The following is a 27,981-nucleotide window of genomic DNA, read 5'->3' on the forward strand; positions in this document are numbered from 1 at the left end:
GACCAATCGGTTGATGCATCGCTCAGTCATTTTCGTAGAGGCCAACGTATAACAACGAAGTGAGTAGCAACAAAGTACTGTCCAGATGATGGCCGTCGCTGTCTTCGCTTTCGCTACAATAAACAGAAAAACATCGCCACAACGAAACTAAAAGAACTTATTCACTGCCAGTATTAGCAAGTAAAAGTAAAAATAAGCAATTTTTACATACTTAAACCATACAACTAAAATATTATATGAAACGCGCAATTGTAAGAAAATAAGATTTCGGAAAAAAAGTCAACGAATATAGGCGGTGGTTTGTGCTATTTTGTTCCAGGTGAATTATTGTGGGTGCTAGCAAAATAGTCAATTTTAAAAATTGCACATTATACGTACTTGTTGACCGTCGTCCGCCGTGAAAAAAACGAAATCACTGCCAACGCAAGCAATCTACGTATATATGTATGTATGCATGTGGCAAACACAAAAGAAAAAACGTGCAAATTTAAAACTAAATAAACACAGAGCCTCAAAAGTACATGTGAAAAATTGTGAACAACACTAAACACATGCATATAAAATTTAACAAAAAAGAAATCCAACCTTTCGAATGTGATAATTTTTGCCAGAACAGCTGTAAAGTATAATTTTTAACTATTTTAGTAACTGGACCCTAATTGCCATATGTAAAATATAACAGAAGTTCAAATTGTGAATTTAGTTACAATTGATTTACTACTATGCAAATTACGTTTAAAATAAATATACAAAAAGTTTAAGTTCAAAAGCAAGCGCAAAAGTTAAAACATAACAGTGGATCATAGCCAAACTATCGAAACAACAACATGGAGATGCGTTCAAAACTTGGTAGCTTCGAGCTGAAAGACTGTAGTGCCGAGAGTGCCGCCGAGCGTTGTAAGTAATTATTTGAAAAAGTATTTTTTAATCACTTTCATACCTTCACAGGCATTTTGTAATTGTGCCACTGTCGTTATTCGTTGCCAATGCTATAATTGTAAACTCTATACTGTAAATTATATACTACAAATGACATTGAATATATATGTATATGTACTTATGTATTAACATGACATAGATGCATTCTTTTTTAGCCAGCCGACACGGAAGTGTTATAGCAAGCATTAAGTTCTTCACTATCATTTGTACTTACAAACTTATGCATATATACATCTATATAAAAATCTGTTTAGAAGAAACTCATCCTTTTATATAAGCATATTATGTAAAGTATAATTTAAGACAAAGGGTTGCCAGATATTCCATTTATTTTTTATTTTTATTTAAAATATGAAATAAAATTTAATTAAAATTAAGTAAAATAATATAAAATAAAATAAAATAAAAGAAAATAAAATAAAATAAAACAAAACAAAACAAAATAAAATAAAATAAAATAAAATAAAATAAAATAAAATAAAATAAAATAAAATAAAATAAAATAAAATAAAATAAAATAAAATAAAATAAAATAAAATAAAATAAAACAAAACAAAATAAAATAAAATAAAATAAAATAAAATAAAATAAAATAAAATAAAATGAAACCAAATAGAATAAAATAAAATAAATTGAAATAAAATAAAATAAAATTAAATTAAATAAAATAAAATAAAATAAAAAAAAATCAAATTAAATAAAATAAAATGAAGTAAAATAAAATAAAGTAAAATAGAATAAAATAAAATTAAATGAAATTAAATAAAATAAAATAAAATGAAATAAAATTTAATTAAACAAAATCAATTTAAATTAAGTCTATTAGAAACAAATTTTGTACAAAAAAAATTATTATTTTTTAGTCGTTAATTAGATACAGTTAACTGTCATAAATGTATGTATTTAAAATAAATCTAAAATTTCAATTTTTATAATCCGCATTCGTACACATTATTCCAAAATGCTTAGAAGTTGGGAAAGAGAATAATTTGTAGCGTAAAGCTCTCTTAAAAATACAAGCGAAGTTTGTAGCTTGGGTGGGCTAAATTCTGTTTGAAATTTTAAGATAAGGCGATACTTAAGACTAAAAGAGCATCGACAAATTTAAGAGACAGAAATAGAAAATTTGCTTCTTCCCAAGCAATTTGCACTACTGTGTATTCCCGTCAGGTCTGTTTTAGATTTTGACTTCAACAAATTTATTATATACCGAAGCCGATTAAAATTAGGTTAAACAAGTTTGGTCATTAGTCGTCGGAATGGAAATAATCGATTTAAGCTAACTGAAATTATGAAATGAAAAAAAAAAATACCCAAAAAGAAGGAACATGTGTAGCGGTTTGCTTTTCACATGGATCGATACACTCCAATCGCAAAAGATATCAATCCGCGCTAGGAGCGGCCATCAAAATGTCGACATATGAATGAAATGAAACAGGGCGCCGCTTACAGTGATGCATACGCACACCTAACAAGTGCAATAAATATCGCATGGAGGCCATTATGAGTCGAAGAGGACCACATTCAGTTTTTTCTGAGATAAAAATTCGAAGCGAAAGAGAGTGACGGGGAGTTAGCTTTGAAACTCTATGCAAAATCGTTCTTACCAACAAGTGCAAGGTTAGTTGACTAGTCACAACGAAGAAAAATATTGTACTCGGCGCTAAAAAAAACCACAATGGCATAAAAGAAGTAAATATTCCTGCGGAGGAGACTGCCCACACTCGGCAATAGCAAATGGGTGGCTTGCTTTGGTTAGTGGCATGGAAATAACGACACTTACATGGAGATTTTAGTAAAATCGTTACAGCTGTGATTTGTATTAAGTACAAATGCAATACGAGGTAATTGCAATTTTTATCCCATTAACAAAAACAAACTTTTTATCTAAGAAAATCATGTAATAAAAGAGCGATACTTGAAAGAAAAATTGTATTACTAAATATAACAGCAAAATTTAAAAAAAAGTAAGCGTAATTGCTAAAACATGACAAAAAGATTTCTAGTTGAAATATCGAATATCTGAATCCCTTATTATATTAGGTTAACCAATAACTTAAAATAACGAAGTAAAGAGTACAAAATTACCAAAAGGTTCATTAGACGAAGCACTGAATTTATATACCATACCAAATTGGATAATAGTTATATAAAAAATATACATAAATACAAATCGATTGGAAATAAAAATTATACAATTCAATATCAGTGTAAGTGTATGTGTTTCTCAATAGAAATAATTAATGAAATAGCTGTAAAGAAAAGAACAAAGCACACAACGCTAAATGTACCTTATAAAGCGGGGAAAAATGGTGAAGCTTTTCAATTTGACAGATTGGGCGTCGAGTGTAAAAGTGCGGGTAATAATTTAGATATTAATAGTATTTATGTACATATTGCCGGTAAATATTAGTGCATTGTTGACTTAAATAAATTATAGTATATTTTTAATTGAGCAAAACTTTTGCTTGCAACATTTTTATATCTACATATAATAGAATTAAACTTTTAATTTATTGGAAACTGAGTCAATGGCCGCGTTAATTGCACCTTGAATTAATAAATCAGTCTAGTATATAAGTATACCTAATTATATATACCTATGTAACCTAAATGTAATTACCTCATTATTTATGAAAGCATTTATAAGTGTAAACTAACGGCTGTGTTTCGTAATTAACATTTGCGGGAATTCCTACAGACCAAGTAATTCATAGGTACTTTAATAAATATTTATAGCGATACTACTTATACATACATATGTGTATAAAGCACATATCTCTTTAATTGTAATAAATGTAATTATTTCAGTTATTTCAATATTTAGCAACTTCCAATGCACGCTCATTTCAGAATAATTAACTGTTAGAAATCCCCGACTTTTTCTTATGAATCGATGGAATTTAATTATTTAGTGATTAAGTTTTTTTAGAATACCGAACACCCTGTAATGAGAATGACGGAAGTGCTTGCACGCCGATGAGTTGTGATTTTGTGTGTGATGCAGTACATACCACATACATATATAGTCTTCTAATATTAACGGTTTATTTGCCAATGCCAGACATTGGCCCAGGTCAAGGCAGCTCGACTGCAACCCCCTTATTTGCATTAGTGTACGTGTATATTCACATACATTGTATATGTAAGCATGTACATATATCGAAATTCCTTATATATTTGTGTACCCTGTACTCTGTTGAAACTCAGACGCATACATGCATGGTATATTCAAGTGATGCAGTCAATGCTCTCAGCAAAGTCTATACATACCCCGTAGTAAATCGAACTAGTTTAGAATTAGCGCATGCGCTTTGTTGTGGTAGTCATTCCTGCAGGAACTATTGAACACTTTCTGAACCGGTCCATTTTTGGCAGCTCATTGCAATAAACTAAAAAAAAGAAGAAGAAGCAAAACTCGAATTCAAGTTTAAAAAAACGATTCAGTACAATTGTTACGTTAAATCTAAGAAGCCCTAGGTCCGATTCTTCGAACAAACGGTAGATGGTTGTCAGCATATGTATTTTATTATATTATTAGTCTTACATCAAACTATATTTTTTAAGTTAACGTATCTAAATTAAATATTTATAAATGACTAAAATCCAAAGTCATGCAACAACTTCTACGAGTATTCATTGAATTCGAAAATCAATACATCGTGCTCCATCGTGGGTTGAACTACCGACCTAGTGCATCAACAACGCCGCAGTCAATTTACAAAGCTAGTAACTATCGGGTTGGTTGGTTGGTTAAAGCGGTCCTCCAGAATCCAACTTGCGCTTCCGCATCATTTTGTTGCTACATCCCTGGGTGATTTTGCCGATTTTGTATCTTTATTTTTCAGCTTTCACATTCACAACCAGTGTAGCATTTGTATGGTATAGTATTTGCTAGTTGTTAGGCATTCCTACGTGCAACAGTTTAGTAATCTTCTTTGTCATATTTTTACTTTTGCCATTAAGTAACGTTGAAGTCGAAAGAACTTTTGTAAAGAATAAACTGCAGCAGAAAGTTAATTCTGTAATATTATTTATTATTAACTGTAAGATCTGGTTTTAAAAGTATTCAAAAGTGTTGTAATGCCTTAATAATGATGTAAGGAAATAACGAATCTAATTAAATTAATTTACTTCACGAATTTTATTAAGATGAAGAAATGCTTCGCGATGAAAATATTGGTCCTATAATGTGACAAAGTATTTTTATTTTTATGAAATACAGGGTGGCTGATGAATTTTGCTACATTAAGAAACTCAAATAACTTTTTTTTTAGTGTATGGAATTCATTTTTTTTTTTCAAGTTGAAGGTCATTAAATTTTATTAAATGTAGCTTAACTAGTTTTAAAAGTAATTGAATTTAAATGCCCCCTATGCTCGTTGACACAAGTGCGGCATCTTAGTAAAAAGTTGTTCATTGCTGCTTTGAGAGTTGTGACAGGAATAGCCGCAATTGTTGCCCGAATGGATTGTTTTAGTTCATCCAAATTTGTTGGCTTTGTTTTATAAACTTCTTGTTTACATAAACCCCACAAGAAAAAGTCAGGTGCAGTAAGGTCAGGCGGCCTGGGGGGCCAACGAAATTCGGAGTTTCTTGAAATCAGTTTATTGGAATATTTTCGTCGCAACTCTGTCATAACAGTCTGGGCTATGTGAGACGTTGCCCCATCTTGTTGAAACCACACAGAGTTGAAAGGAATTCTCTTTCGGCGTAGTTCTGGATAGAAAAATTCTTTCAGCATTTTCAAATAACGGTATCCAGTAACCGTAACGGTGTGACCATTTTCTTCAAAAAAATAAGGCCCGACAATACAGCGTGAAGAAACCGCACACCACACTGTCACGCGAAGAGGATGCAATTCCGTCTCGTGGAGTATCTGTGGGTTAGAAGTACTCCATATTCGACAATTTTGTTTGTTCACATTGCCGTTTAAATCGAAATGGGCCTCATCAGACATGAAAAGGCAGTTTAACATGTTTTGGTCTTCTTCCACCATTTGCAGGATCTTCTGGCAAAGTTCCAAGCGAATCGGCAAGTCTGCTGCATTCAGTTTGTTAACCATTTGAATTTTGTAGGGAAATAAGTCTAAATCTTTGTGCATTATTGTTTGCAAAGACTGTCGGCTGACACCAAGTTGAGCAGATAAGCTTCTTGTTGAAACCCTTGGATTGCTTTGTATAGCTGCAGCTACAGCAGCGATCGTTTCCTCCGTCCGAACTGGTGGGTTTCGATGACAAGGCCTTCTTGCGACTGTTCCTTGCTCAGCAAAATTATTCACCAGTCTCATTATGGTCCATCTGCACGGGGGATCGCCGCCAAACGGACTCCAGTGCGTGGTAGCGGCGGACTATCCAAATTCTTGTTTGCGTGTCCCAGTTATCCATTTTAATAAATTTTAAAGATCAATCTGCAAATTAAAACAAAAATGGAACAGATAACTTAGAAAGAAAAAAAGTTATTCAATTTTTTTTTGGTAGCGGCTTTCATCAGCCACCCTGTAGCTTGCATTACAATATTAATTAAAATTACTAACATTACAATATTAAAATGTATTACAGTTACAAAAAATGCAAAATTTGCTGAGTTCTTCATCCAATAAGTTTAGTTTGTATCGAAATTTGTAAAAATATTTAGGTATGAAATATTTGCTTACAATGGAATACTAAGACTTTATTTAAAATAAGAGTTTTAACTACGTGAACTAACTGAAAATTAAAATATAGATTATTTAGCCTAAATTAGCTACTTTTAAAATGCGAACACTGAAATTTCAACCGCATCACTGATAGAAGGCTAGCTGCAGCTACTCAGCAAAGTTGAGTACCAACTGTATCACCTGCATCCCTTTTGTACTAGTTTAGATATAGTCATGGAGGGTACAATAAACCACTAGTTCTTTAAGATATTATTGCATTTTTTTACTGGAGGACATAAAAGGCATATATGAAGAGAATAGTAGTTGAAGAGCACTTCGACTGTTTGCATATCCCAATATTTATTTTTTAATTTTTAATTTTTAATTTCATTTTGGGTCAATGTGTATGAAAATATGCGCATATATTGTTAATTACAAAAATAATTAAATAGTTTTTATTAGCTTTTTTAAATGGTTATGACCCAATTAATTTAATTGAAGCGCGTAATATTTTTATTTGAATATTGGTTATCCCGTAAATAAATAGTGCGTGAAATTTACAATTCCGCAAGTAAAATTAATTACCGTAAAATTCGTATGTGTCAAAATTTCATTTCATAAATTTACATAAAATCTGTAAAAGCCATCGGCATTTGCCGTCAATGTGGAGCCAAAAAAAAAAACTACCTATTATATGAGAAAATTATTATTATGATTAGAAAATTAAGGAGTCGTGTTAATAGAAATTCGTAGCAAGTTTGGCGCTAATAGAACCCGCGTACGATGGACAGAATAATGAGGTGGCACCTATCGTGATGTCGTTACTTTGCTGATTTCAGCTGATTTCCTTGACGTCCCACTAACCCAATTGATGATCAGAGTGGACGGATTACCATTTTCATAACTTGATTAAGCATTTTTTGTTCTCTAGCCTCAGAGTTTTGTATTTATTTATTTATTAGTGAAAATATATAAAGGTTCTTACTGACTATTGACTTAGTGCTAATATAAAAAACATATCAGTAGAATCAGAAATAAAACGAGCTGAAACTAAAACATAAGTTGACTAAAAAGAATACAATTATATTAGAAAATTAAATGCTGCAATAAAGAAGAGAATTGATTTTTAGTTATTGTAAAATTTAACGATATGGAATTCGAGATCTCATTAAATTCGCGCAGAGTCCGAGCAAAAAGTGCATTGGATTCGAAATTCGTTTTGAATATCTCAAGATAAAAAGGCTGAGAGCTTCGTAAAGCTCGCGCCGGAATGAGAAAGTGAATGCGTTGCAAAAGAAATGCGCAATCAATGCCACCTTGAATTAAATTAAACACAAAAGAAAGCGAAGCGACTTTAATCCAATTAATAACAAGCGGGAGCTGTAAGAGGGAAATGAGACAGACAAATTTAAAAGTCATAGGGCAAACTTAAGAAAAATCTTTTGTACCCATTTTTCTAGTCACTTCCTACATTAAAATGTAATGTTAATAATAATTATTATTATTTTTTCCCCCTCCTCTCGGGAGCATAAGGCCTCGACAAGACTCTTCCATCTTACACGGTTCTGTGCAGTTGTTCTTGCTAGTTCACGCGGCATCGACCTTCTCCAAGTGCTTTTTGGTCGACCGCGACCTCTGCTCCCTTGCGGGTTCCAGTCCAGTGCCATTCTCGTGATGATTATGTACAATATACATTTTTCAAAAATTAGTTCAATAATTCACTCTGTTCTATTTCGAAAAACACTTTCTTGTCGTATTTGGGGCTATGTAATAAGATAAGGTATTCCTTTTTCAAAAAGGTCGGTTCAGTATTATCTGGTATGTTTGTGTTTAACTTTACTGTGAATACAACTCTATCGCTTTAATGCGTTCAGCAAATTCAAAGGCTTTTTAAAATTCATAAAAAGGTTTTAAATGTAACCCTAAAAAAATTAGACTCGCACTTTCAAAACATTAAATTTTATAAGAATCAATAATTTTTCACTAGCACTAAAACTTTCTCAACATTAGTTTTATATGCAAGAGTGGCCTTTTGCGCATTTTTTTAAATATACATTTTTTTTAACTAACAGTTTTGGCAACTTCTAACTAAAAAAAAAAGGAAATGAAAACCAAACAACAATTTTCACATTTTGAGTATAAAAAGCACTAAATTTATTTCCAAAAAGCAAAGGGTTAGCAACACTAAACAATTAGGCTAGAGTGACGTCACGGACTCTGTTATAGACGCAATCTTGTTTCTATCATTCTTGGAACTCGCGTAATCGCGTTTACCGAGCTTGTTCAGTATTACAGTCTGTGCCAGAAGAAAAGAACCGGTTTTTTTCTTGGAACTTCAAGGCATATTTCTTTCTGCTTTTTGCTGCATTATAGTCCCACTCAAGGGCTACGACGCCAGTGCTAACTCAGGTTAATGTCGTTCGAAACTTTCCCGTAAACGCAACCAAACAGAAATGAGTGACAAGTACGCGAAGCGTTTTGAGGCGGTATTTTTATGTAATCATTCGAAAGGTCCGAAATTTCTTACGCGGCTGCAAAAGTAATTAAAAAATCAAGAAAGTTTGTGGTGATGTGGAATCAGTGGTATAAGGTGTAAGGTGCTGATGACTTTTCCGAGCGCGACTTGAAGCGAGTGACGACAAAAAAGCAGGATAAAGTGATCGTCAAACTTTTTAAGCGGGACCCTTCTTTGTGACTACGCCAAGCATAATCAGTTCTTGCTAAAAAGGGAGTAGATGTGAGTATCAACACCATCGAACATCGACTGAAGGAGGCGAACATATCCTACCGTCCCACACCATCAAAACCACTGCTCTCAGAAAAACACATTGAGAAACAACAAAACACAATATTGGACTGGCCTTCCCAGTCCCCAGACGCCAACCACATTGAAAATGTGTGGCGAACTATGAAAACGCATCTTGCCGGAAGGCAAGTTCGCAAAATCTAGCCCTGTTTGTCGAGGAGCTACACAGAAAGCTGGTTCAAAGCATGAAGAAGATGCCAGACAGGGAGACTACAGGGCTTATTGAGTAATTGTGACTCGTAGTTTTGTACATACTTTCATGTAAAATTTTTTTTTAAATATATATCTTTTATACTTCATGAATAATCGCGGTTCCTTTTTCCTGACACAGACTGTATATAAAAAACTGTAGTACATAAAATAAAATCACAGACATCGAAAAAAAAAACGATAACAACTCGTTGGCATAAATAGAGGCAAATACAGTAAGCACACGTTTGGCCAATTCGCTACAGTATTAAACGCCAAATACAGTATTCTCTATTGTAAGCAATTTCGCAAAAATTATGTATTATCAGTTAATTGAAGGCCATAATCACACGGCATAAACGCACGCGAATAATAAATAACTAAAAAAAGTAAACAGCACGCAGACACTGTCGTCAGAGATATTTATTATGTACGAGAACTTGTTCGAATATTTCAATAATAAGCGCCGGACTATGATTTCACAGCTATTAACTTTTATTAGAGAAAAGCTAAGAAGATTAGGAAAAGAATGCGTAAGAACGAGAATGTGCCACAGTACGTGAATAAAGGTGATTAAGCTTTGATAGATAATTTCCAACAGTACTTACTTATATATGTACATATACTATATAAATATGAAAGGGCGCTACGTATGAACATACTCTCTCTCTATCCCTTATCAAACATTCATAGGAATAAACAAGACAAGTTCCATTGGCTTACTTTTGTTAGTAGAGAGAAAGAGCTGGTGTCAACCACCTCCGCACAGACGCTGCTGTGGCTGAGCAATGCCCGATCAGTTTAAAGCTGCTTCAAACTTTAAATGATAACACATTTTGTAATATACTCGTATTCAAGCACATAGCAACATGAGCACCATCATCCAGTAGCAATAAAAAAATAATTACAACAATGAGATACTTAAAGAAATTAGAGTAAACACAAACATTCATTAGAATTCAGTTGACAAAGCGGAAGTGAGCATCTAGAAAATAAAAAAGCGTAGAGAAAAAAGCTGCCTACCTCACTAAACACTCACATGTTCGTATGCCTGTAAATATTGCATATGTATGTGCATGTGCATGCATGCATATTTGTGATTGCAAATGTGAGTATGTATTTTGCCAATTCGCTCTACATGTCTAACAACCCTGCAGGGAAATCCACATATAGTTTTCTGAGCGGCTGTAATTCGATTCCTCTCGAAAATCTAAACAATTAGGAATGCGGGCTCATATTTTGGTATATAAGTATAGTATTTTTAGTTAAATCACTGTACGGTTTTTAAATGGAGTCATATTTCTGTTTGTCTGCGGTCTGCTCCTTGAAAGATGGGCATCGCACCAACTCAGCGAGCGCTGGGCAAGTACACAAACGTGTAAGGTCGCGAAATCCTTCTGGGCACGTGTGGACCGGAGGCGCTCGGGCGAGCTTCTGAGGCTGACAAAATATCAGCTCTCTAATCTTGTGGGTTCTCTCACAGGACACAATGCGCGAGGAATGCATGCTGTGAGACTTGGAATCACCGCGAGTCCTTTTTGCGCTGGATGTATGGAGGATGAGGTGGAATCATCTCAGCACCTTCTCCTTAGCTACCCTGCTCTGGCGGGGCTAAGATCTAGGCATCTTGGCTCCCACTTCTTTGCCACGCCTGTTCATATAGCTGGCGCTGGCATTAAAAATCTGATGAATTTCATCAGCAGCATAAAGCGGTCGACGCAAATATAGTCATAGTTCGTAATCCGCACGCTCCTAACCATCCCAGCACCACCTCCCCGCCCTCTCCCTGCATCCCATCGGTCTTTCTCTCCCGCCTCACCCCTTCATAATGGTATCACAAAGGACGAATCTTTCTTCGTCCAAGTGTGCCCATTCCCTGGGCAACCATACCAACCTAACCTAACCACATTTCTGTTGATTTTGAACTGGAAAGGATTTGAATAGATTAGATTAAACGAAGAGGTAGAAAAGCATCCAGAGCCAATTACACCTATTAGCCAAGCATGCGTATCCAATTACATGCATAATTTTCTATAATTCCTTCATTTCTTAGTGTCACTCACAGATGTTGCGTATTAACAGAAATTTACTTTTTAACCCTCCTTAGTTCGAGATTGGCGAAGACGTCGGTTATATATTTTGACGTTCATTTGTCTAGCACCTATTTTTAATAGAAAAAGATTATTAGAAAAAATAAGTTAGTTTTCGTCGATAGGACTTGAACCTGAATTAAATATGCGACACAAAAACTACATGAATTACAAGGAGAAGTCCACAATAAACAAGACTGGCGTCATAAAAATTTGTTTTGATGGCACCATCTTTTTAATGAGTTTGTGCGTTGGAAGTTATGTACATCCCGAGCTGACTTCCAGTGAAAGCTTGGTAACATTCGGTTCAGTGGAAGCGAAGTTACTGCGCCTAAAGTGTCAGTATGTTTATGTCATCGGTACAAAAATGAGCTTCGAACAAAGAGCTAATATCAAATTTTGTTCGCCGTTTACAGAAACATTTGAATTGATGAAAAAAGTTTATGGTGATGATTGTCTATCTCGAGTCAAAATTCATGAGTGGATTACACATTGCAGAGATGGTTATGAGGACATAAATGACAATGAACAAAATCAGTAATCAAATAAAACTGCATTTAAATTGTTCGTAAATTTATCAAAAATTAACCGAAATCATCGTTCAATACTCATGGAATCGGAATTGAATATCTCCAAAACATCGACATATCGCATTTTAACTGAGTGTGGTGCAGAGCTGATAAAGACAAAGCTTGGCGCTTACACAATTTTTTCGGGTGTTTGGTCGAGCTCCTTCTCATGTTTGTGGCATGCTTTTTGATGGTGTTTCACAAATGGAGTGACCTACAGTTTCAAGCCGATATTTTACAGATATATTTTTATGAGGAGATTTTTCATGGCAGAAATATGCTCGGAGATTTGCCATTGTGTGCCGAGGGGCGACCGCTACTAGAAAAATATTTGTCTTCATTTTGGTGTTGCACAGAAATTCAAACCTACGTTCTCCGAATTGCGATTAGCAGTCACGCACCAAGCCATTCGGCTACGGTGGCCGCTCGTAGACTACATTACCACCCTAATAACTTAGCTTTAAATTTGCTAGACCATAGTGTAGAGTTTAAATCTCTTAGTTGTAAACAACATATCTTAAGTAAAAATTTCGGTTACAGTAAATATAAGATAATTACCGTACTAGTTAGAAATAATATTCTGAAAAGTGTTAGTACTGAATCAGTCTTTAGTTCATGTTTTCCCTGCAGGGTAACTTCGCAAAGTTTCTCTCGTTAAAGCAACCATCAAATTGTACATTCGTTTTGGGCGTGATTGCACTGAAGAAGGGACAAAGCAAAAAAAAAGTTCAAACATTGAATTTAATGCTAAATTCAAGACACTTCTTCGTTGTTGTCGCAGAATATAAAGGGTTGTTCAGCTGTATGTGTGACATTCTGTGAAGAGAGAGGGAGAGAGTGCCACTCAATTCAGCACGTGCTTAATTTTTTTTGTTTTTGTAACATTTTCCACCCTGAAGGCCACATGCTTACATATATCCAAAGCATGAGGTAATTCAGACCCAACAGCATATAGTTTGTGGACTATATTTACTTGTACGTACTTATAGATATTATATACATAGTTAATTATTGGTATAGAAGTTTATGGAGTTGAAATAGTCTACAAATCTTTTGATCAAAAATATTGTCAAATGGCGGGAAATACTAGGCAATCTAAAGTACTTTGAAGTAGTCCAATTTCTACTTATATATGTACATGCATACATACATGTGCATACATATATATATTTAAAAAAAAATTTTTATTTCCCTTGCCTTGCTTATATTCAGATGTGAACTTCAACAAATTACCCCATTATTATCGATAATTACTAAAATATTTGCACACCTACTCATTTGCAAGTGGGTGGTTCAGTTTGCTTTAGCAAGAAAATAAGATAGCACGTTTCAATGAGTTCGGCCCAAAAGATACACGTACACATGCACATACATACAGTGTACGTAGCACTTGTTTGCTTTCGCTATCTGAGTAAACGAATTACGCTATAAACATCTTTTTTTCATGACTGACATAGTTTTCCGCTGAATGTTTTACTACACTTCATTATTACAACAATGAAGCATCTAATCAGCACGACAATTAATGTGGATCTTCATACATATATTTAGATTTATTGTTTATTACAAGTTGCTTTTTTTTTGCGAATCAAATTAATTAGTTGTCATTTATGGTAGGAGATCAAAGTGAGCCACATGATAATATACAAGTGTTTACGCACATATACTCGTAAATACATATGTATGTATAATAGATGCCTAAGGGCGTGTATATTGAATGCATTTGACAGGCAATCGCATCAATAGAGTATTAAACCCCAATTAATTTGAACATAACATAAAGCAAGTTAAGGCACTAGGCAGGCGGACGCTAATCAACGGACGAACGCAGTCCATTCTTGAGCTCTTCGACATATTTATGAGATATTAAACCGAAGATCATTTGTAATAAAATAAAAGTTAGACGCATTCGGCTAGTGGGAAAACACTTGACCAAGTCGTCTTTATTGCATGCCATAAATATACCAGAGATTTGGTATATTGGCTGCATAAGCCAAGCCTTTATTAATCGTGTACCTTTTTATTACGATGTGTATAGTCAAAGTGAGGTGGTAAAAAAAAATATTTCGGAAACATTTGTTTATTTTTTTTTTTCATATTGCACAGAACATCACAAATTAACATCTAATTAAACATTTATTTAGTTAATTTTTTCAGTCAAGAAATGTTTAATGGGTTAAGTGTAGCAGAGGGCCGAAAAAATTATGATTTTCAATAATTTTTTTTTGCTAGTCAATTGCTTTATTTTACAATAATAAAAACATAGCATTAATACATTATGTTTCACTTGACTTCAGCAAAATTTCGAAAAAAAAAATTAATAATTATAAAAGTTATCGCTGTTTGTGAGGACCCTGTTTCTCCAGAAGTCCCTTGCGGTGATCGTCACATGTCCTTGGAGATTCATCTAAAATCAATCGGACAAGAGAAATTAGGTTTATTAATAGATAATCTTGAGCCTAATCGAAGCTTTTTTGTTTTTTTCAAAATTAACAATATGACGGCCTAAGGAAATATTTTTAAAGATTTTCGAGAAAAAAACCGACAATTAATTGTTTAAAGAAAATTGAAATTTTGAAAAAAAAAAATCCTTCAATCAGGCACGACTTTTTATGTTTTTCAAGAGCATTATACATTTTGTTGAAATCTACCAAGCGGTTTTTAAGTTACAGTGATCACCAGTTCAAAAAACATAGTTTTGAGAAAAACGCATTTAAAGTTTTACCATCTGCTCTGGAGCGCCCGAGCGCCCTTTGTTAATTGTTGAATAACTCGAAAAGTATTTGTCGGATTCACTTCAAATTTTCACACAATATTTTTAAGATATTATACTTTAAGAAAATGCTAAACAAAATCCAATTTTGTGAAAATTCTGACTACCTCTAACGCCATAAATCAAGTCTATCCACGATTAATAATATCTTTTTATTACGATGTGTATAGTTAAAGTCAGTTGGTTAAAAAAAATATATATATATCTCGGAAACATTTTCTTATTTATTATATTTTATTTTCTTTCACATTGCACACAACATCACAAATTAACATCTAATTAAACAAAATTATTTATTTTGTTCACTTTTTTAGTCAAGAAATATTTAACATAAATGTTAGACCAAAATCGATTTCGTGCGTCTTTCAATCACTTGTGCAACAAATGTGGAACAAGACCAATTAACACAATTTTTGTTGAATAATAATTTTTTATGAGCCAAAACCATAACTCATTTCTTGATTTGGTTTGTCATATTTCCCTCACATTTTTCAAACATCAGAAAAATTAACGCATATGCCAAAAACTTCAGAAACATTTGTTTAATGAAAAGAAAAATACTACTTACAATTTTAATTTAATATTTTACAAAGTAAGTACTTGCGCAGCTCTTTTACACAATTAACAATTAGTTTCACACCAATTGCTCAGTAACGGTGCTTTAACGATCACAACAAGGTTTATAGCAAATAAAGAGAAAAAGGAGGATCGTTACATAATAAAAAATATATAAAAATACCATCAACCTGCACAATTCATGCATCTGAACCTGTAATTAAATCCCTGAACATAAACTCGAACTTTAGTTTACTATTACTTTAGCAAACACATGAAAAATCGAGTACTTCGTAACTAAATACAATTTTATTTTGGTTGTAGTTAGTGATTCCTCAACCCCTGTGCTGGCAAGTAAATACTCGATGCTTTTTTACCGAAAGAAATTGTTTTTTTACTCGATGCTTTCCTCAAGTTTGGGGCTAGGTATAGATAGTTCCCTGCAGTATTTGCTATATGGCAACGCTATAACCAGAGAATTTCTATGAAATTTCATTAACATTCTCTGGTCAAAGTAGTGAATGCGAATTTCAATTTGATGGCAGTTTTTCGTGTTTACTCTTTTTGTAACTGCTGGTGGTAATTGATTTTGAAAATTTGCGATTTTGCAATGCCTTCAATACCTTTCGCTCAGAAAAACTGCGAAAAAGTGCATTCCAGTAATAAAAGGGTGAAGGTAAGGTGTTTCCGGAAGCTGGAAATATAATTACACAGAAAAGAAAGCGCCTCTAAGGCGAATATTAAATAAATTGCTCTTTGTACCTTAGTTAACGAATATGATTTTTTCTTAATATCTTTTGCTAAATTCAAAAATATAAATTTTTTTTTTTCATTTCATAAGCACGAAAAAATGATTTACCATTCAAACATCATAATTTTTTTCCTTGAGTCCTTAGCGGCATATCCGTTCAATAATCAAAATAAAATTGTCAGATTTTTTAAATTATTTTTTTTACTTGATACTTGAATTTACACGATACATTTTGGCACCCGATAATTTGTTCGGATGCTAGAAACAACTGAAAGTATCGATACCAAGTGGCAACGAATGATCGGTAGCTATGATTAGTTGTTTACTACCTTGATCGCACCCATTCAGTTTTTTCATCAATATCACAGTCATATGCACCGCAACTGTAGTTTCACTTAAGTTATTTCCATACACCGATGTATGTATTTACTTATGTTCATTGTGCGCCTGAACGTATGCTTTAAAATCATTCACAAAAGTGGAGAAATGTTAAGCTTCTGTTAAATACCCATCTCTGTTGATCTTTTCAAACAATGAAGGCAGATAATGTTAATGAACATGATCATTTATTGCAGATAATGTTAATAATACTGTTAATGAACATTCTCTGTTAATGATAATGTTCATTAACATTTTCTGATATAAGCTATAAAAATTGTTAAAAGGTGTTGTTTTAAGAGCGAATTGTCCCTGGCGTATGGTGTGCCTCAGCATCTGCTTCCGGTATCAAGGGAATACCGCGCCTCGAGGCTGACATAGACCAGATTACATTCCTTATTGCTTAAGGTGAAAACCTGATCTTTTATAATCGATGGTTCTTGGATGATCGCGATATCCTCTTCTCTTTCAGCGAGACGGACGTTGAGTTTGGCTAGGGCCGCCATATTGTGGTGGATATTGAACTGTACAACCTCCACTATCGTGTGTGTGTGCGTTGTTGGAGGACAGCCAACCATGGTTTGGGCAGATTTCCAACCTCCATAGCGTAAGAGAGCTTGGAAAATTCCCCCGCCGTATCCTTTAGAGTAACCCGTCAAAAATAATGAAATTGGATGCCACCACCTCATTTTGAGGATTTTCATTTGCAGCTGAAGTCGCCCTCATATTTTTTGCGGATGAGGTGCCCTTGCTGGCTACGTTCTGCCTATAGATATGAAGTGTCCACGCTTGGAAGTCATAGTTGATCCTCCAATTCTGGTTGGCGAATTTTGTCACTGATTCTTTATTAAAGTTAATCACCGCTAGCCTTCTATTGCCCACCATCTCGCCTATAAAACAATTACACTTTATCTTTATTTTTTTCTTTATTTCCCTTTTTACGACTAAGCGGATATGACAGATTATTTTCTTAACCAAAATTCCTTAACTTTATTTTTAATTTTCAAGATGAAAAATAAATAAATAAAATAAAACACAATGCAATAAATTAAATATACTCTCACCCCGGCTTTTTAAGCCTATCGTAAACACCTCATATCAGTGGCAATTCACACTACGGCATCACTCGTTTATACCATCCACCTGGTTCCCACGCTATAATATACCTTCAACCTCACACCGGCTCTTATCTGTTGACAGTTGTTTAGTTTATTTCAAATAAAATGACGTTTATTTATAATTATGTACATTCTTACATGTACTTATGTACATACAACAACAAAAAGGAAAGAAAAAGGAATTTTTGTATTTAACTTGATTAATTATGTTTTGAAGAAAGAAAACAAAAAATTACTTTTTTGTTGTTAAAAAGTGAGCATAACTGGCTTAAAGTAGATGGTTTTCGAAATTTGCAAAAGGAAAAAACATTAACTTTCTGTCATTCTTTAAAATTAATTAATTAAAACACAATTTTTTTAATAAAATATTATTTTGAATAAATTTTAAATAACTAACTTAGGAAAAAAGGCAACTACCAACAAAAAAAGGCAACTAACTACTATCGTCCTATAAAATATATTTGTGTGCACTGTTCCTCTTGTTCGTTAAATATAAAAAAATAACCTTGCAGGCGGTTTATACACACACACATACATACGTAGCACATACAAATTGTAATAATCTGAGTTTAATTATATATTTATTTGTGGATTTGGCATTTTGTAATATAACTAAAAAATAAAGGCCCATATATAAATATATACTTACATATGTATGTGTGTATGACTGCTGGTAAAATAATTTTTTTGTCGGTGCCTACGGTTTTGTTTGTGATTATTCGAAAACAACTGAGGTAATTGAAGAAACGGTAAATATTAGACAACTTTGCTTGCTTGCTATCTGCCTTGCACTACATATGTACATATGTATGTGCGTAATATACAAATTTCTCTATACAAACGCATTCAGTAGGTAGAAAATGCATTGTTCTAGACATGGGTCTTATCCAGGTGTACATATTTTGATGAATAGCTGATCTTACTGACGCAAGCATTGCTTGACGATGGGCATATAAATATGTATGTGCGCTTCGTACTTGCTTACATACATATATAAGTGCATATATGTGCATATATATATATGCATATGAACACAGCCACCGCAAAACAAGACTTCCAAGTTCAACTATTCGAACGTTACAGAGGGTACATATACGAGTATGTATGCATGTATGTATGTAAGTATGTCTATTTAATATATGAAATTGGGATTCTTTACAAAAATAAGCAAATGAAATGGAAAATACATATCATCCTCGTAGGAATGAATAGATCTTCTGCATGCATGGGCATTAATAAAAATTTTAATAAGACTTATAAAAATGTCACAGATCTTAGCTCTTAAATTTGTTGTATTAGATAACGTACGTTTGTATGCAGGTATGTATATATGTATGTGCATATGTGCTATTGAGTAGCAGAAAAGGTTTAAATAGGTGGTTATTTTCGTAACAAGCATTAGTATCTTAGTACGACGCGAATGTCAGACAGTACAAAAAATTATAAGACTTGTATACATAAAATATTTAGCTTCTAATTAATATTCACGCATATTTATTGCATTTATTTAAAGAAAAGCAAAAAAAAAAACAAAAAATATTTAAGACATAACATTTAAAATTATTTCATACTCAAAGTCATAGAATGGGTAAGAATGACTTTCTTTGTTATTACCATATATGTTTGTATGTATGTGTAGTCCGTTGCAGCATTATAAGATCACCACCTCATTATGACGAGTTTTGACTGTTGATTTATTGATTTTTTTATTTCAATTATTTTTTTTTATAAAAATGTAGTTTATTTTATCTACTATATTTAAAAAAAAATTATATATTATTTCTATAATAATAATGGAATACAGCAGTGGTGCAACTATTAACTATGAAACTTGAATTTTATTTTTTATATTTTTGTATTTATATTTTTTAAAAGCTTAAATGACAATAAAATTGTTTATTATATTTATAAAAAAATAAATTATATTCCTACAATACAATTGTTTATTTTTTTATAAATATAATAAACAATTTTATAAAATTAAATAATAATAAAACAATAAATAAAATTGTTTATTATATTTATAAAAAAATAAATTATTATATATATTATTTTTATAGAAATATAATTTATTTTTTTATAAATATTATAAACAATTTTATTGTTACTTAAGCTTTAAAAAAAATAAGCATAAAAAAATAAAAAAACAAAATTCAAGTTCGTAGTAAATGGTTGCACAACTGGGTGTATTCTATAAATGTTTTTTTTCTCTTAAATAAATTAATTAGATTTAAGTAATAATATCGCTGAATGTTTAAAAAACAGATCCCAATAAAGAATTGGATTTAGAAAAAAAAATTTAAAGTTTAAAACTTTGCGCAAGATTAAAAAAAAATCAACAAGTTCTAAAAAAAAAACTTCAAAAATTTTAATCAGAATATTAAAAAAAATGAACTACGTACGCAATTTTGTAGCGCATAAAATTTAACATAATAAAGTGCAAATTTGAAGTGGCTCAAAATTCTCGTTGATTTTTGATAATTTTTTGTCCTGATTTTAATTTTTTACATTTTCTACATATAACGAATGCACGCCTCCATATAACGAATTTCTGCCATATAAAAAATTCCTCCATATAGAAGAAGATTGGGAGCATTCGTTATATGGAGAAAATGCGCAAGACCGCCAGCCAAAAAAAAAGTCAAACATCAACGTGGTTTTCGAGCAGCTTAAAACTTGCACTTTGTTATACTAAAATGTCATGGGCTATAAGACTGGCAATTAATTTCAATTATTCTTTATCAAAACACAGTTTATACTACAACAAATGTAAAATTTCAAACTTTGCACAAAATTTGTAAAAATTCGGCAAATTTTCATCAAAATTTCTTTACTTTTTCATCAAAATTGCTTTAATTTTTTACTCAGAATTTCGGAAAAAATTCAACTATGCTACTTTTATAGCTCTTTAATATTTTGTGTATTAAATGAAATGTAAATAATTTAATTAAATTTAAAGTGCAAGTTTCAAGTAGGTAAAAAACCACACTGCTTTCTCAGAATTTTTTTTCGGTTGCGTTCTTGTGCATTTTCTCCATTTAATGCATATTTTTTATATGGAAGATAACACCAATCACTGTCAGCTAAAATTGTTAAAAATAAACGGAATTCCACTTCAAATTTGCACTTTATTACACCACAATTCAATGATTGGTTCGTGTGTGGCTATCATTCGGAAGTGCACAAGCTCGAGTCTCAGAATATCACCGAGATATTAGAAAAAGTTTTTTTTAATAGTAATCGGCTCTCCGCGGGCAATGGCATACCTCCGAGTGTATTTCTCCCAAAGTGCTGAGGCCATAACCTTTTCAGCCGATTGTTCGGTGCTTTCGGGCGCTTTGGACGAGGCTCATCGGTTGCTGTTCACTCAGATGACGATCGTTTTCATTCCGGAGTGCAGTGATGGATCCATGTTACATTCATTGCCACATATCGACGCAAAAATTCCGGTTTATTAAGTTTAAACATGGCCAAACACTGCTCAGAATCGTCAACACGTTCTTGTTTTTGGTCAATAGTGAGCAAACGTGTGGGTGCCGCGTTTCTCATAGTCAAATGCTTTCTCATAGTTAATCGCTCATGCAATAAAGTAAAGCTAACTCGTTCTTTTGATATCTTTAGGATGTTAGCTAACTCACGCAACTTCACTTTTCGATCATTCAAAACGACGTTGTAGATTTTTTTATGTTTTCTGGTGTTACCGTCCCATTGGGACATCCACTGCATTGTGCATAATCGGCGTCTCTACGTTCAGGTTCGAAGTCAGCAAATCATCATTTTAATATTGTTTCTGATGGAGTGGAGTCGCCATTACACTTTTCAAGCTATTGCTTCGCTTGAACGGTATTTTTCCGATCAAGAAGCAGTGTAAAATTAAAACACGAAATTCATTTTGGTCCATTGTTTTGAAAATAACAGAAGTAGCGTCACTCTTAGCACAATAATTCACGAACTTCTGAATAGAGTTTCATGAAATTTTAACAGCTGTCTTTTTAAAGTTAGTACTAACTGAAAGAGAGGTGAATGCAATAATGCAAAGTGAGGTGAGTGCACAATGCAATGCCATCTATGTGTTAATATTCTTCTTAATATTCTGAATAAAAATGTTTAAAAATTTTGAACAAAGCTTGAAACTGGAATTTATGTAGTTATTGTTGTAACAGAAATTTATTTTTATAGCATAAAATTAGTAAAATTAAGTTAAAAAAAAATATTTATACGAGTACATACAAGTATAGACAAACCTTATCACTTTGTGGTAACCTTATAATTACACCAAACTCTCTTTTTACATGACGTTTACGTTTCCAAAAAAATTCGTGTAAAAGGAGAATTAGGTGAAAGTAATATTAAAAATATATTTTTATAGTTCGCTTAAGAATTTATTTCGTGCTTACACATTTTAATTCGTCAAATATATTATAAGAAATAAATCATTAAGGGGTTACCTTCGTCCAGCAGCGCCGAAAATGCGCTAAAAGGAAACCCGGTTTTAGAAGGGATAAAAAAATTATATATATATTAGTACTTAAACTTTATAAAAAAATTTATTTTAATTTTTCTTTACAAAAATTAGTGCATAAAAAATCACGTGGCCCAAAGTTGCTACACAGTCTGCATCATTTCTCCTTGAAATGTTGATGGATCTGTAAAAAGTAAAAAAAATCTTGTAAAATAAAGTTGTAGTTATAATCTGTCGACCCGGATTTTTGAATTTCGAAAAATTTAGCAATTTACGGCATTTTAAAACAAAGTTTGCGTTTACGTCTTAAATGTCACACATTTATTATGTTTATAAAATTTTTTAATAAAAATATCAAAAATCAAATCTATAGAGAAAACACTTTCTAAAATTAAATAAAAAAGCGGCATCATCTAAAATACTAAAAACTGTATGAGTCATCATGCAGATCGTGCCGGAAAAAGTAGTAGTAGAAAAAGTAGAAAACCGAGTTTAAACTTTCAAGTGCCTCAAACGAAGGACATCAAACTCTCGTGGGGCAGTTACATTCGCTACCATAACTTTGTACCTATGGGGAATTTTTACAATCGAATTTTTACAGAAATACGCCTAAAACTATAAAGAAGAATAATCTGTAAAAAAATTGATTTTTTGAAAATTCTCTTAAACGACGTGACTAATTTAAGGGCAGATACCTGTAAACGGCCATATTTTCCCTGACTTTCATTAAAATTATTTAAAATGAAGAAGTCAATATATTTTTTTCAAAGTGGTCATACAGTTTATTTATACATAAAAATAATAAATTTTTATTTTTTATTTTAATTATTTAAAATGGCGGATGTACACTCAATTCTTCCAGGAAGATCGCGGCGGGGCTTCTCAATCGGCGGGCATTGTAGCATCGGCGTCAGTGACCTGAATACAAAAACCAAAAATTTTTTTGTTTATTAATGTCATAATTTCTATATGAAATAAAACAAAATGGGGGAAAAAATATTCGCGGAATAAAATGCTTAAAAAACAAAAAATTAATTTTGGGGCGAATTCTCGTACAACTTTTGCTTCGAAAATTTTTTTTTTTTCGAAAAATATTCGAAAACTTGTAAATTCATATAGAAAGTAATATCATAAAAAGATGTGTGCAAAATTTTAGGGAGATCGGTCAATAACTTTTCGAGTTATCGTGTACGCCAAATCGAAAAATATAGTTTTGAGGAAAACGCGTCTAAAGTTTGAATACAACGTAACTATACCTTTCCCAGCGCTCGAACGCAAAGAATAGAGTCGTCATGGTTGACGATCTATAATATAAGAAATACTTAAATTTACGTTTGTAACGTTGTATTTCTTTTATTATTTAAAACTTATAACGTTGTGTTTCTTTTTTCGTAAAATATATCTCTCGTATTTTTAATTGTAATAAAAACGCCGGAAAACTAAAACAAATGCGTTTAGTAAGTTGCGCGAACAAGAGCAACACTTGTTTTGCAGCGGCCAGCCAACGCTGTCCACACTACAAAGGTAGTTATTGGCAAGCACCTATAAGCTCTGCTCACCGCCGATTACCAAACGGAATGTGTTTGAAAAAAGACATCTAGTGGTCATTTCAATTTTAGGGCATTGACATATAAGAAAACTTTAAAATAAATCTTAACAATTTGAAGGTATTGCCATATAGAAATAAATACATTAATAAATTATAATATATAAGTATGCTACACGTTTTAAATATTTTTTGACATATTCTTAAAGGATTATATTAACATTTTATGAAAAAAAAAAAATTTCGAAATTTTACAGGTATCTGTCCCATTAAACGCTTCAAAAAATCTCACTCTATTTGCTCTATTCGATTCAAGAAAAAATCATAAAATATTGAAAATAGTGTTCCAACAAAACAATTCTGTAGAAAAAGGTTTTTTTTTCCTTTTAACTCGTGTTAAATCAAATTCGTGTAAGAAGAGAATGAAATTTTAAATTAAATTTTAAATTTATAAATAAATGAATATTCTATCATTATTAGCCATCATTAAACATTCTTGAAAATGTTGCAGTTTGTCTATCACAAATTATGTATTTGATTATTCATTCATTACTGTTATTCATTATTAACAGTTTTCCCAACATTAACTCTTTTGCCTCTTCGCTCGAAATGTGCGATGTACTCGAAGTAACTTCCGTTGGCAACAATTTTACTGCTTGTTCTAATGAAAAAGAATTTTACAGGATTACCAAAATTATTTATTATCCCCAAACTTTAACAAAGAAATGATTTATTGCAGATCATTCCGTTCTTGGTGATAAGAGAAAGTTTTTTTTTATGCCGTCGCATGATGCTAAAGGGTTAAGCAATGAAAATTTGATAATATACGGCGTTATACCAGCACAAAGTGTTAATAGCTGTTTTAATATCTCTTAAGTAAACAAAAAGCGGATAAAAAATAAATCTTTATTAATTACATGCAAATATTAGATTAAAAAAATGTGTCATTGTTAATAGTTTAAAATTATAAAATTTTTTTTAAATGCGAAAATGCATGTATGTATATATATTATAAATATTTATAATTTAAGAAACAATTTCTTGTTTTTGTAATTTGAACTATTAATGCACATACGTGCATATGTATATAATATTTATTTTGTAAGAAAAGCAAAAACATGCAATAATCTAATTGAAAACAATTCGAAATAAAAAACCATATTGAAAATTACTTTTTCATTAAAAATGAAATATGTAGGCGTACTTCAACAGCGATATCCTCACCCCATCGAAAAAAAATTCCCATACTACATTCACGCATACTCATATAACGAATATTTGTATGTTTTTATGTGTAGACGTCCATTTCCAGAAATTTTATCGACTACGAAAAATTAATTTACAAAAAAATTTCCCACCTTATTCCAGTACTTTCAATTATACATACAGAACCAGTTAAGGTAAATCGTAAACATGGGGCCATTTCCTTTTCAGAAGCATTATCGCTTACTGGTAAGTCATTTTTGCGCTTCGTATTCCTCAAGTGAATACCATCAAAGTTACAACGATTAATTTTTCTCAATTCATAGGTTTCGGCAAGTTCAATTACTTTCTCATCTTCATATGTGGCATGATTTTGGCCAATGTATTGTTGGAGACCGCAGCGATGGGCTTTGTCTTACCAATTGCACAATGTGACTTAAATCTTACGAATCAGGACAAGGGCATATTGAGTGCCATCAGCTTTGCTGGTATTATTACTAGTTCGCATTTGTGGGGCTTTTTGGCGGACACAAAGGGGCGCAGGCGCGTGATTCGACCGACTTTGCTGGCAGGCTTTATAGTTACGTTACTGTCAACTTTCTCGCACAGATTTTGGGTTATGGTGATGTTGCGGTTTATAAATGGATTTTTGTAAGTTTTTCAATGGTTTTTATGTAGTTTTAAAAGTACACCCTATGATCAAAAAGTACCGGTAAGGTGATGTTGACTTCGATTGCCAAGGCGTACTGCAGCATGAGTACCTTCCATCGGGCCAGACAGTCAATAGAGAATATTATTTATCCGTTTTGAAGCGTTTGATAGATGCTGTACGTCGCGAACGGCCGGAAATGTGAGCAAACAATTCTTTGATTTCGCATGATGATAACGCGCCATCGCACCGAGCCTAAGGAGAAGAGATCAAAGAGAATGCGATAAAGGAGTTGAAGGCCATCCCTTCATCGGCCTACCAGGGGTGCATGGAGGACAGGGTTCAACGTTGGCGTGCGTTGCTTCAGACGGGTCATATTTTGAAGGAGATAAAGTAAAATTTGCCTGAAATTTAACTCTGTTTTGTTTTATTTAAACATTCCCGGTACTTTGTGATCATAGGGTATTGCGTTATTTCATTTGATTTCACATCGATTTTTTGCAAACTCTTAATTCTTTCCATTCTTTTATTTCTCATTTTACAGCGTCTCTGGCGGCTCGGCCACAGTTTATGCCTACCTAGGCGAGTTCCACACAGATAAAACCCGTTCACGCGCTATGATGGGCTCTTCATTCATTTTCGCCATTGGCGCTATGATCTTACCAATGATTGCCTTTCTTGTTATCAACCAAGACTGGATTTTGCCTATGCCATTCTTGGGCATCGACTATAAGCCATGGCGTTTATTTTTGCTGGTCTGCGGCATACCAGGCATGCTTTGTGGCTTATCTATGTTCGCTTTGCCCGAAAGCCCGAAATTCTTGCTTGCGCACGGCCGCGAGGCAAAAGCCATTGAAGTGTTGCAGAAAATGCAACGTTGGAACGGCGGCACTGAGGATCTTAAGGTAGGGTACCTGCACTTATTAAATGCTTACTTCAACAATTTGCGCTAATAATATTTTTTGCACATCACCTATGCAGTTGAAACATATTCTTCCCGAAGAAGAACAACCCGGCTCAATGATGCAGTTGAACAACAAGTCGGCTTCCAAAGAGAATTTCGCCACCGCTTTCATGAAGAGCATGTGGAATCAGACCGTACCACTGTTCCACAAGCAATACTTGCGAATCACGTTGATCGTTTGCAATATGCAATTCTGGCTGTATGTGGTGACGAATGGCATGTATATGTGGTTTCCGCACATAATCAACAGCATGGTCGAGTTCATGAATAGCCACCCAGGCGAGCATAAACAGATCTGCCAGATTGTGTATGACAAACACGAGAGCTTATATAAGACTGATGGTGTAAGTGGCAAAAAAAAAAAAAAAAAAAATATTTACATAAATTTTTTACCTAAAAACAAAATAAATACAAATTCCACAAATTCTTTACAGACAATGGAATGCGTTGCTAAGCTAGAGAATACAACATATTTTTACTCATTAATCATGGAAATCTTATACGCCTCCTCCTTTGCCTTCATTGGTTTGATTATCAATCGTGTCGGCAAGATTACCATACTTTGTAAGTAAATTCAGCACCCACACGTTTTTCAGCATTTAATTTCTTAGTCATTTAATTACTTATTGCTTTTCTTTTTCTTTGATCTCCAGTCATTTCCATGATTTTCTTCACATCGTGTGGCCTTGCCGCCGTTTTCGTCGTGGATCCTTCGATCGCCGCCTACCTGTATGTGCTCTTCTTTATAGTAGGCGTGGCTATAAATGTTCTGGGCGCGGCCACTGTTGAGCTCTATCCGACACAAATGCGGTAAGTTATGATTTTTCATATTTCCACCAATTCAATATTCAATTCAAATTTTCTCTTTTTTTCTCTCTCCCCTTAGTGCCATGGCTATATGTGTTTCGCTGATGTTTGGCCGATTGGGCAGTGTTGTTGGTGCTAATATTGTGGGCGCACTGCTTGCCAATAACTGCGAAATGTCTTTCGTCGCTGCTTGTGCTGCTTTGTATATTTGCGCTTTCCTGGCGCTCTTGATTCCACGACGAACGCTGGCACCTCCAGCTAAACCTGTTCTGGATGAGGCATAAAAGTGTGAACTTCTTATTTTAATATGCGACTTAAATGCGGATAGCAGACTTAACTTCGCAACAAATGGAAGGGATACAAAATACAGTTCTTATAAATTGTGATCAATATTTGTATGAGTCCTTGTGTGTGTGTGTGGTTATTTAATTAGTAGTTTGTGTGTATGTATGTGTGCAAGTGTGATTGATGAACTTAGAAAAAGTATGAGAATGAAATTACAAATTGAATAAAGGAATTGAATGATTTAATATACAAAATTATA

At 33.0% G+C, this 27,981-nt stretch overlaps 1 protein-coding gene across 3 annotated transcripts; it reads left to right on the forward strand.

Moving 5' to 3' along the window:
• The first annotated feature begins 7 nt into the window (after positions 1–7).
• Positions 8–27,976, forward strand: LOC128858022 (synaptic vesicle glycoprotein 2A-like). Of its 3 annotated transcripts, XM_054093943.1 has the most exons (8): positions 8–897; positions 25,183–25,266; positions 25,344–25,668; positions 26,211–26,571; positions 26,648–26,974; positions 27,065–27,194; positions 27,284–27,440; positions 27,517–27,976. In XM_054093943.1, the coding sequence occupies exons 1-8, from the start codon at positions 828–830 to the stop codon at positions 27,719–27,721; spliced, it is 1,659 nt and encodes a 552-aa protein (XP_053949918.1). In that variant the 5' UTR covers positions 8–827; the 3' UTR covers positions 27,722–27,976. The 3 variants fall into 3 exon arrangements, with proteins under 3 accessions (XP_053949918.1, XP_053949916.1, XP_053949917.1); XM_054093941.1 differs by having other exon boundaries at positions 26,648–27,194; XM_054093942.1 differs by lacking the exon at positions 8–897 and adding an exon at positions 19,295–19,394 and having other exon boundaries at positions 26,648–27,194.
• The last annotated feature ends 5 nt before the right edge of the window (positions 27,977–27,981 follow it).

The sequence above is a fragment of the Anastrepha ludens genome, chromosome 3 (genome assembly GCF_028408465.1).
Source record: "Anastrepha ludens isolate Willacy chromosome 3, idAnaLude1.1, whole genome shotgun sequence".
In the NCBI taxonomy this organism is placed as follows: domain Eukaryota; kingdom Metazoa; phylum Arthropoda; class Insecta; order Diptera; family Tephritidae; genus Anastrepha; species Anastrepha ludens.

What these genes read in the sequence shown, in the direction of transcription:
- LOC128858022 (XM_054093941.1), top strand. Translation starts at nt 828, where the DNA reads ATGGAGATGCGTTCAAAACTTGGTAGCTTCGAGCTGAAAGACTGTAGT. An exon ending in CGAGAGTGCCGCCGAGCGTT is followed by an intron (nt 898 to 25,182) that starts GTAAGTAATTAT and finishes ACCTTATTCCAG; the next exon opens with TACTTTCAATTATACATACA. An exon ending in CGGTTTATAAATGGATTTTT is followed by an intron (nt 25,669 to 26,210) that starts GTAAGTTTTTCA and finishes CTCATTTTACAG; the next exon opens with CGTCTCTGGCGGCTCGGCCA.